The following is an 11,370-nucleotide window of genomic DNA, read 5'->3' on the forward strand; positions in this document are numbered from 1 at the left end:
TAACAAAATAGATTCCACTCCGCTCATGAGCCCAAGCTAGGAAATCATCACCACCGCCCACACGCAATGGGATATTTAAAATGGCATCAGCATCGGGTGCAGCAAACACATACCGGATCAAATCCCGCCTCCATGTCCAGTTTTCCATATCAATCAGCTGATCCACCATCGCTACAGTGCAAAAACCGCTATCCTCCCTCGTACGTGCCTATACATGGGCCGGCCCAAGTGGTTCGCTACTGTGCGCCGCGTCCCGATATTACGTTAACTGGTGCGTAAAGCGCTTTATAGGATTTGCGCCTTCCTCTCGTCTCTGATAAACCCTAGACAGCAGAAATCACCGATTCCAAGTCCAAACCGATGGAGGGCGGCTGTAGTGGTTCGTCGTCGAGCGAGCCGGCGGCGCCGGCGAGGAAGAGGAAGCCCGGGACATGGAGAAGGCTCCCGCGCACCCTGCCGCTGGAAGTGGAGGTCAGGATGAAGTTGGGTTCCATAACGCATGAGGAGCTGAAGCGGCAGCACCTGGCGCGCGCCGAGGAGCTGGAGAAGATGGACGACAGCGGGTGCGACACGGACGATGCCAAGATCGCCTTCAAGGCGTTCAAGGAGGAGCATGTCCGCTGGTACCGCAAGCTCGCCGAGGGCTGGCCGGAGCATATAGTCATCAACTACAACCCCAAGCCCAGCGACACAGAGTAGGGATACTCACTTTTTGACTTGCTCCCTTATCCACCACTGGTTAATGAACATGCAGTTAAAGTATGCATGCAGTAGAAACACGACCATGGTTGGCAGCGGCAAATTGGTTTGTGCATGGCAGATATGTGTGATGTTAGAATCCAGATTGGTTTTGGTCCGCTTGGTCAGCTACCAACAAAAATTGCAATCAAAGATTGGTTTTTAATTAGGATCTTCAAAAGTACTCCTAAAAAGTTATTTTCTTTTCATTTTTTTTTCTTCCTTGTCGATGTTCTACTAATAAAAGACCGAGACTTAAATGGTTTGTGTTTTTCTACCATGTTTGAACACCTATGTATCTATCTGTGTTATCTAGAACGACAAAGGCTATGTAAATTATCGATCAAACATGGAGCTACTAAAGAGATGACACAATTTTATCCAGCTAATGTGATAAATAAGCGCTAATTAGCTTACTTCGCCTGCAGGGAAGAGTATCTGACCGCCGAGGACATGGAAGCACGCTTCACTCATCGTAACCCCACTCATGGAGCACAACTAAAACACTTTGCTTGCCTTGCTTTGGCACATTACAATGCCAGAAAGACCGAGGTATATGCCTTGCATGCACAACTTGTCAATCTAATATTTTTTCTTTTGAGAACACCAATCTCCTATATAATTCTACCCTTTGATGCACTAAAAAGATCTTCCTTAATCAATTTTCAACAACCAGCACAAGTTTGACCTTGCGGAGGCCTTGACATCTAACTGCTTTTCTGAGGCGTGTGGGACGACATATGGTCATGTCAACTTCACCGCCATTCCCCAGAAGACTAATGACCCTACGAAGAGGTTGTTCTTCGCTGAGCTCATGCTCATTCCGGAGCTCCAGATGGAGGAGGATACCGAGCCTATGCGTGTGCTGCATGTCTCAACTATTGATGATGTTCCCTGTTATGGTATGTTTTCTGGATATCTTATTATGTATTCTGGCACTGTACCTAAATATTGGTTGCTAGTTTTGTATTGTCACCACTCGCTAGATGTATTTAGCAACTAACATGGTGCTGTTGGTGGTTAAAGCTCCCATCATTAGGTACCAACCCTTACTTGGTCACACTACTAGGGACCAAGAAAATGTTAGTGACTCTAGGTCCTTCACAATTAATTGGTGCTTGGTAATAGTAGATATTATAGATCGCCTTGGCTGCTATGACCTTGTTGAATGCATAGTAAACATATAGCATAGAAATAATAATTATGAAAAAACAGATGTCTTCATATAGTATTGGCTCAGCAGGAGCGATAAGCCATATTCACGGTAAGAAATATAATGAAGTCTTTCCCATTCGTTACCCTGATCCTACTACGAGGAAAGATGCACATTTCCTAAATCAGTCACTGAGAAGCTGCTTCCAATGTGGTTGTTTCTCGTGTATCCAATTTAATCATGGACATGTATGAGAAAGATCACAATATTATGGAACAACAAATATACCTACTATTAAAGAAAATAGGTATTCTTGGTTTGGTTCCTCTTTTGTTTTGTCCTGCTTTTTGATGATTTTTACGTATGCTATTTTCTGGTTTGGTTCGGTTTGAGGAACGTATGTATAACGTACGTGCATAGAAAACGAGAAACAAAAGGCTGCAGACATGCGTGCAAAGGAAATCGGGCCGGCCGGCCCATGTGCAAAGGAAACGAAAAACTAACTGCTGAGGGCGTACGTGAAAGGAAACTGGGACGGACGGCCAATATATCTATTTTAGTTGCCAGCCCATATTGCGCCGAGGACACTTCATCGCTCGGTTGAGGAGATAACGCACGGCGTACGACGTGCTTACGGCACCGCTGCCGCTGCCTTCTCTCCAGCGCCGTGTCGGTTTTGGATCAGATCCACGTAGGAGAACTACTCCAATGCAGAGCCATGGATGCCCCGATCCAGATTCCACAAAGAATTCCCGCAATAAAAAGAGGCTCGACTAGAAATTGAGCTAAATTGCATTGCAATTCGCAAGCCTGCAATAAAAAGAGGCTCGACTAGAAAACAAGCGGGCGTCCGATAGTACTACATAGTTTGCCGGAACTTCGTCAGCCGATTTTACACTTGAGCTACCTGGACAAGCAGGCTTGAAATCATGATTTTTTGCTTCTCTAGCAACCTACAGTTCATTGCTTTAAGTATGTCTGCAACCCCTCTTCTTCCCCAACTCGCTTTGGCTACTTGACTGTATCTCAATTTGGTCTGATGTATTAGCCCGTACTAATCTTTTTTGAACGTATTTATTGGCACTAATTAACCTTAATGATATAGCAATGTTTCTTGCTGGAGAGATCCATGCGAAGCAACATATTCTCCAGGACAAAGATTAAAGGTCTTGAATTATAGTGCTATGCATCAGAGATACATTCACGTATATGACTGACAGTAACATTAGCAACTGTTGTATGTTATTTTTTCTAGGGAATCAAGAATTCTACAAGAGTTGCTTCCTACAGTTTATCCCTTAGTTTGGATTTAATATTTAACTTATCTTTTTTCCTAAGGGGAAAAAATGAGTTCTTTTTTTTGGCGGAAAGGGAAAAAATGAGTTCATATATAACTCTACTCATAACATGCCTGTACCCTCCATAGATGCATTTTCCGCATACATTCATGGTTGATCTAGAGGCATAATAGTATATTGTACAATTGGTGGACAGAACATGCAATACCTGATGTAGATTGGTGACCAGAACACAGTATTGCAGCATATCTCTTAATTTTGTACTCCCTCTGTTCGGAATTACTTGTCACAAAAATGGATGTATCTACAACTAAAATACATCTAGATACATTCATTTCTTGGACGAGTAATTCCGAATGGAGGGAGTATTTGGTTAGCACAGACTACACTACCAAGTAGCCCAAAGTTCCAAACTCATATCTGTATAGTTGGTGATCATGTAGATGCTTGTAGGTATGCTAGGTGAGTACTCATGAGTGCTTGCAATAGTGGATGAATTAGTGCAGATCTTCGATACATGCAGTGTTTGGAGGCACAACTTTTACATGTCACTCACGTCCTAATTTAAAAGTAGTTTGTACTATTAATTTATTTCTCATGTGCTTCATGAAGTTTTTGGTAGTTCACTGTATCAAGAGCACATTGTATTTGACATGCGTTGTGGATCATCTCACCCCTAAGCAGTGAAAGAGTCAGAGGTATTTGAGGAAATTACCTCGAGTTGTTTGATAATTTAGTTCCCAATTCTCATTTAATTTTATCGCCCGTTGCAACGCATGGGCATTTGTACTAGTAGGATGCCAATGTACATCCATTGTGGTAATGTCGTGACCTTGGGAGCCTTGGGCTCTTGGGTTGTATCTTAGGTTGTACCTAGAATGAATGCAGATATAGAATATCGGTAGGGTGCCATGCAAACAATGGTTGATATCTATTTTCTTGGTAGTGCTGCTATATTTGCACCCTTTGCTTGCTAATCTAGGTCTGCTGCATGTGTTGAAGTGATACATGGAGACCACTCTTATTCATACATAAACCTTGTGCTATATTACCATATACCTTGGAGTATATACGTGCATTTGCACATGAATGTAATATTTATTATTTTGTATTTTATTCAAAATATAATGTGCCTGCTTTACTTTTGTTTGCTTTGCAGGTGGATGCCATGAAATACGTCGGAAGATTAATCACAGGATGAGGGGCGTCATGGACTACGAGCGATGCCACGCATGTCACAGCAGTCTAAAGCATCCGAAAGGAGATATGTTCATTGGAGGGCATAATAGCACGAGGATGCCCTACTATTCTGCAACCTAAGATGTGAAGTGGTACCAGCTTAGAGTGTTAAAATTACCATTAGCTGTGATGTTTGCATGACTAAAGTCTAGATGTTTAATATTATTGTTATATGTGGTGTGATGGTGTAAATTATTGGTAGGTTTGATGTTCGCATGCCTACAATTTAGGGGTCAGGGCAAATCAAACGGTCTCCCACATTCATCCCACAAATGTCGAGACCGACAATGCAACACAACTTGCTTCCCCATTTTGGTCTGGACAGTCCAAATTGTTAAATACCACCCAGTCTTGCCCCGAATGGATGAGAATACGTACTCACAAAATCTTGACCGTACGCCACATCAGTCTAAAAAAACCCATTCCCACCCTCTAATCACATCCTGACCCCTCCTCATCCGCCATTGCACCCCTCCTCCACTTGCTCTCCCCGCTCTTAGACCTTATGCCGCCACCCCACCTAACTCGACCACAACCGCTGTTGCAAATAATCCCACATATTCTTCCGCCTATCGTCGAGGTGCCATTGCCCGCCGGGCCGAACTCAAAGTTTATACAACGTATAATGCCTAAATTGCAGGTGCGGCAACGCGAGCAAAAGCACATATAGCCTGCAAAACATTATCGACCAATCATTTTGCCCAGGTCTCCTAGTTTGATCCATTGTCATAGTTCACTATCGTCCACAACTCCGACTAACATCGTTGAGTCCTCGCCGCTCATCAGGCAACTGTCACCTTAGTAACGCACCAGCTCCGTGGATGGACACAATCAGATTGGTGGAATGACAACCAGCTCGATGGCAGAAGAGGTGTTGATGTCTATGATCAATGCATGTCAATAGTCTGAAGTGGTCAAAAATTGGTCGGCGCTCGATGTGTACGGAATCTAGAAAGTGAAGAGAGCCACATAAACACGGTGAAGGAGAACTGATTGTTATGCTTCACATGGTTGGAGGTGAGCTTTGATCTAGTTGCCAGTGTGGAGCAAAGATGGGCGGATTATTGGAGGAAGGTTTGTGAGTTTTTTAATGCGATGAAGAACTACACTCCATTCAATATCTTAGCTCCATCTCCAGCTACCCACCTATATCCAAACATAATAGTCTCCTCTCTAGAAAATGGAGAGTCAATAGAAGAACTAGGAAAAATGTAAGGAGCACTAATGGAATAGTTGCTATCTATCACAATTTCTAGAGTTTATCATCTCCATGCACATACCTCTTGATCCAAGATCCAACAAGGCATGTGATCACTTCCTTAAGGTTACAAATTCCTAGCACATCAAATTTTTTCATGCATACCATGCTCCAATTGGGAAGATGTAGTTTCATCATTCCCTCAAAGTCATTCAACAAACAGTTGTCCATTTGAGTATTAATTAGGTCTAGAGCCCATTTAGGGAACTTGAAAATGGACAGAAGAAAGATACATAAGAATGCTGGCCATTCAAGGTTGAGAGAATTAGCCTACCTCTACAAGAAAGATGCTTACCCCTCCAGCGTACAATCCTTTTCAGGATCTTATCAGTCAAGGGTTAGATATCCTCTCTCTCAATTTTTCATAATGTAGAGGTAGACCTAAATATTTATTGGGGAATGCTCCTATAGGACACCCAAAAAATTCTAGAAATGGAGCATTGTCTTCTTGAGGTAGACCTATAGGGACCGATCTCACTCTTGTTGTAATTAGTTTTCATCCTTGAGGACAAACTGAAGGTTGTTGCCTTTATCTAGGTTAAATTCAGAAAAAATAGTGATGTCATCTGCATATTACAAACAAATCACCCAATCAGGACGGAAAGATGGGAATATCCCACTAATCAGGTTAGCAAAAGTTGCTTTACTTAATGTCCTAGTAATTGTATCTACGACTAAGTTAAAGAGAAGGCAAAGATGGGGTCACCCTGTCTAAGACCTTTGATAGCAACAAAGATATCTCCAATGGATTTATTAAGTTTGAAAGCCACAGAACCACCATGGGTTATCTTGGCTATCCAGCTCAGCCAGGCACTACCAAAGCCTCTTAATTCTAAGATTTCAACAAGGAGGTCAAGATTAATCATATCAAAAGCTTTCTCATAATCTTGTTTAATCACTATGCATAGAATATAAACGTCATGGGTTTTAACCACATTTTTCAGGATATATCTCCCTTTGATGAAAGCAATTTGGTTACTAGATTTGAGGTGTACAAGAATAGCAACTAGTCTATTAGTAAGCACTTTACTAAAGATCTTTAAACTACAACCGAGTAAGAAAATATGCCTGAACTTTTTCATAATACTTGCATCCATTTCCTTAGGAATTAATTAAAGTCAGGATATCAAAGTTCAACCTAAAGATATCTAGCTTCCCTAAACAGAAGTCACAGAAAAGTGCCATTAAATCTGACTTCGTCAGTTCCCGGAATTCTCAATAAAACATACAATCCATTTGGGCATGGGGCTCCATCAGCATAAGAATCCATTACTATGGTTTTAACTTCCTTTCAGTGAAGTTAGCTTACAGTAAGGAGTTTTATACATCGGTGGCTTTTTCTTCACCACTAAAGAAATCTCTATTAATCTTAAAGCCTCCTCTATTTTCTAGTTTGAACAAATCATTGTGGAAGTTGGTGGCAATATCTAATATTCCCCTTGTTACTGCTGAAGAAAAGCATTTTAGAAACTTTGCACCAGTTGTACCCGGTAGGCTAGCAGCACATGATTCCCTCTACTATTTTTTTTGTGGGTGACCCTCTGCTAATAAATGGATCCACACGAGATGCCTAGATGGGATGGACTGGGATCAGGTGACTTGCCTCTTGGCAGTCGCGCTGTAACATGCGGCTGTGAATCCAGACAAAAACGACAAATTTGACCTATGAACGAAAAGAATTCACAAAATAAACTGTGTTTGAAAAAATTTCACTCCACTGATCCTTTAGTATGGCGCCCGACAGTCAGGCGTCACACTATATTGTGCAGCGCCTAACTGACAGGCGCTACACACCTGTCTAACGTCGCATTCCGAATTGTCTAAAAATTGTTAAGTCAGTGTGCAACGCCTAAGAGTTAGGCGCTACGCTATATAGTGTAGCGCCTATACATTAGGCGCTGCACTATTTGCATTATCCGTGCCGCGTTTTAGTTTTCTGTACCGTGGCAGAGACAGGCCTGCCGCTGCTACGGGATGCTCGGCTTTTGTCAGTGATTGTATAGTATGGTCTACTGCTAGCTGCTATAGTATGGTCTACTGCTAGCTGCTATAGTATGCTAGCCGGCTAGGCTGGATGAGGTTTATTTTATTTTTTTCTTGTTTCTTCAGTAGATGTCTGCTCCCCTCTCATGTACGGCGCTGCAACATCTTTCTTGGGTTTCATTAACTCTCGGATGTTTCTGCCCTCTCTTTACCACTAGTGGCATTTGCTATATAATTTGATTCTAATTCATCTATCTACGTTACACCCTCTGCACCGGTGCGTACATGTAAGTAGTGCAGCGCCTAGCTCTTAGGCGTTGCACATTGACTTAGCAATTTTTAGGTATTCTAGAGTACGATGCTAGCCAGATGTGTAGCGCCTGTCTGTCAGGCGCTACACAGTGTAGTGTGACGCCTAACTGTCGGGCGCTACACGAAAAGGTCAGCGGAGTGAATTTTTTTAAAGGCAGTTCACTTTGTGAATTCTTTTTGTCCACAGGTTAAATTTGTCGTTTTTGCCGTGAATCCAACGTTCATTATTGATCCAACGTACAGCAACGGTTGAAGGCAAAAGACGGCCCAGACTTCAGCGATTTAAGCCACGTTATTGGAATCCTGTCTGTTTTGTACTGGTTTGCAACACCTCTGGCATCCGTCTAAACCTATGAATCTGCTTTTAAGGCAACCATAAATCAATCTCTACAAAAAGAAAGAACAAAAACTCAGCCAGATCAAGCACACATCAATCTTTATAAAATTCAAAACAACAAAAACTCCTCTTGTTCTATTGATTTTTGTAGAAATTAAGAGCATCTACAGCCGGGCTCTCATACGCGTCTCAAACGCCCGGGCAGCTTGTCCGGTCACTGACCGATCAAAAAAAAAATCAACCCAATCGGACCTCCCGAACCATGGATAAACGCCCGGGCAGGCCGTCCGGTCAGTGACCGGTCAAACAAAAATCGACTCCGGCTCCGAGCTCGACTACGAGGAGGAGATGGCTCTCCGCATTGCGCTGGAGCGGTCGAAGTTAAAGACCGGTGTCGGAGTAATGGACCACGGGTAGGCTAACCCGACGCCCATAACCTTTCAAGACATGGGGCTGACCGCGCCCCTCAGGATGCCAAGGTAAAGAGCCGCCTTCTGGAAGCCGGCTGGAGAAATAGTCGGCTGCCCGTAGACGACCGAGTCCAGAAGGCGAGGTCAAGACAAGCCGACTCCTGCCAGGCGGCTTCTAGAGAAGCCGACTCCGAGGAGTCGGCCTGTGGCCCCTTCGAAAGCTCGTACCCACACCGAGGGGGATGGGACAGGGGATGGCTACAGTGCAGCCCATCCCCTCCCCTTCCTAGGGGCTGGCGCGGCCACAGTGCGTTGTGCCGACGAGGAGCCCCGCCCGGCGCGGCACTGTTGCCATGCCAGCCCTAATATCATCACTGGCAGGCGGAGTCCTGCTCCCGCGACGGCCTGTCTGTACGGCCCAAGGACGACGGGCCCCACTAGTCAGCGAGAGTCCAGAAGACGACGAAGAGCCCTATCAATCGGACCCGATGGGAGTCGGCCCTTAGGAGTCGGCTTGCTCATCCCACGGGCCCCACGCGCCATTAACCAGACAAGACGGGGAGTGGCTACAGTAATCGCCCGCCATGACGGCGGTGCTGTAGCCATGATCCTTCAACCAAGCCTGCGTCATTAGAAGCGCGGCTACAGTGATCAGCAGCCGGCAAGACCCCCAAGCGGCGGGTACGGCCTGTCGGCTCCGTACCAGACCAGTCGGCGGGGGGCCCGATCGGCGGGCCCCAGCAGTCGGCGGCCGAAGAGACTGACGGCTGGGCCTGCGCCCAGTCATATTATCCTTGTACCCCTGGGGGGTAGGCCTATATAAACCCCCCAGGACACCCATGCAAAGGGTTCGGACCCATTAGAACTAGACCAGAGATATAGGAAGGAGAAAGCTAGCCTTGCCTTCTCCTACCTCCAACATACAGCTCGAGGAGCACCCTTGTACTCACTTTGCCTTAGTGATCATGCGGAGAGCCCGCGGAGCAGGACTATGGGTGTTATCTCCTAGGAGAGCCCCGAACCTGGGTAAAGTACGCCGGCGTTCGTGTCTACACCTAATCCCGCTTCCGGGCACCGGCGACGCTCTACTCGCTTCCACCATGATAAGCCATCATTTGGCATATGTCGCACCTAACCCCCGACAACCGGCGGCAACTCCGAATAAGGAGCGTCGGCGCAGCGCGAACGCTGGAGCTGGAACTTCCCGGCCCACGCGCAGCGACGCCGGGACAACATCGTCCGCACCGCCTCGCGCCATCTCTTCCCCACGCCGGCCGCTCCTCCACGCAGGCAGCTGTGGGTGCTAGTGCTCGCGCCGTTGGCCCGCACACGCACTCCAAAATCGAAGGCGCGGCGGCAAGAGGCAGCGTGCACGCGGCGAAGCAGTGCGCGCGCCGCCGCCTGGGATGGAGGCGGAACCCGACGAGGACGCGTCTCTCCCCGCATGGGTCTACCGCCGGTCCCTCACGATGGCAAAGACGAACGCTCGCTATCTCCGACGGAAGAATGCCAAGGCGCTCTGGCTTGCTATTGAGCACTCGGCGCATGAGACGAAGGAGGCAGTCTGGGATCTAGCTGTACAGTTTACTCTTGCCATTGCAGACCGGTGCGTGCTTGATCTGGCTGAGTTTTTGTTCTTTTGATTTTTATAGAGATTGATTCGTAGTTGGCTTAGGGCATCTTCAACCCGGGCCCTTAAACCTCCTGCATCCGTCTGTACCGAGTGGTCCGAACGTAATTTTCTATCTAACAAGGTATCTCATCCGTGCGTGGATCAGTCCGGTCGTCCGTTCCGTCGCAAACTGGAGGCATACAACGGGGCTTTATGGGTGTCAGGACCATTGCGCATTGTTCGCTCATGACCCATGTCCTACTTTTTCTTGCCAACTATTGCACCTTCACTTTCTAGGGCTCACGGCCGCCCTACATGGACACGGACACACGGTGGTGAACAACAAGGACTTGTCGGACACTTTTGGGGGCTCACGACGGCTGGCGAAGATTTAGATTAAGTTAACTTAGGTGTTTTTTAGTTGAAATATATCAAAAATGTCACCCGCAAAAAAAAGAAATATATAAAAAATGTAACGAATTTGATTCTGAATTAGTGTCTGCGTACTGGTCCAAACCAGTCAGTGGACAAAATAATTAATATTTGTCTGTTTCAAGGGTCGGCGTTGGAGATGTCTTTAATAGCAAATGTATTTATATGGCAAAGGAAAAAATTTATGTAGCTTGGTAAAAGAAAAATATATGTAGCTTTGTGTGCTTGATCTTGCTGAGTTTTTGTTCTTTTATTGTAGAGATTAATTTATGCTTGACTTAATAGCAGATTCGTAGGTTTAGACGATGCATGCAGAGGTGTTGAAAACCTGTACACAACAGACAGGGTTCCAATCATGTGGCTTAAATCGCTGAAGTCTGGACCGTCTTTGGCCTTCAACCGTTGCTGTACGTTGGATCAATAATAAACGTTGGATTTACAGCCGCATGTTACAGCGTGACTGCCAGGAGGCAAGTCACCTGATCCCAGTCCAGATGGGACGCATGCACGTCTCCACCGTGGGATCAAGCACGCTCGAATCTCCATAAACCGCTATACGGGAACAACTAAGAGCATCTCCAGCCGCGTCCCAGGAAGG

At 45.7% G+C, this 11,370-nt stretch overlaps 1 protein-coding gene across 1 annotated transcript; it reads left to right on the forward strand.

The window, feature by feature from the left end:
• The first annotated feature begins 360 nt into the window (after positions 1-360).
• Positions 361-4,629, forward strand: LOC119334097. The gene is made up of 4 exons (XM_037606753.1): positions 361-695; positions 1,167-1,290; positions 1,415-1,640; positions 4,349-4,629. Exons 1-4 carry the CDS (start codon positions 361-363, stop codon positions 4,507-4,509), a joined length of 846 nt encoding a protein of 281 aa, XP_037462650.1. The 3' UTR covers positions 4,510-4,629.
• Positions 4,630-11,370: the final 6,741 nt, after the last annotated feature.

Source organism: Triticum dicoccoides, chromosome 7A (genome assembly GCF_002162155.2).
Source record: "Triticum dicoccoides isolate Atlit2015 ecotype Zavitan chromosome 7A, WEW_v2.0, whole genome shotgun sequence".
NCBI lineage: Eukaryota > Viridiplantae > Streptophyta > Magnoliopsida > Poales > Poaceae > Triticum > Triticum dicoccoides.

What these genes read in the sequence shown, in the direction of transcription:
- LOC119334097 (XM_037606753.1), top strand. Translation starts at nt 361, where the DNA reads ATGGAGGGCGGCTGTAGTGGTTCGTCGTCGAGCGAGCCGGCGGCGCCG. An exon ending in CCCAAGCCCAGCGACACAGA is followed by an intron (nt 696 to 1,166) that starts GTAGGGATACTC and finishes CTTCGCCTGCAG; the next exon opens with GGAAGAGTATCTGACCGCCG. An exon ending in ACAATGCCAGAAAGACCGAG is followed by an intron (nt 1,291 to 1,414) that starts GTATATGCCTTG and finishes TTCAACAACCAG; the next exon opens with CACAAGTTTGACCTTGCGGA.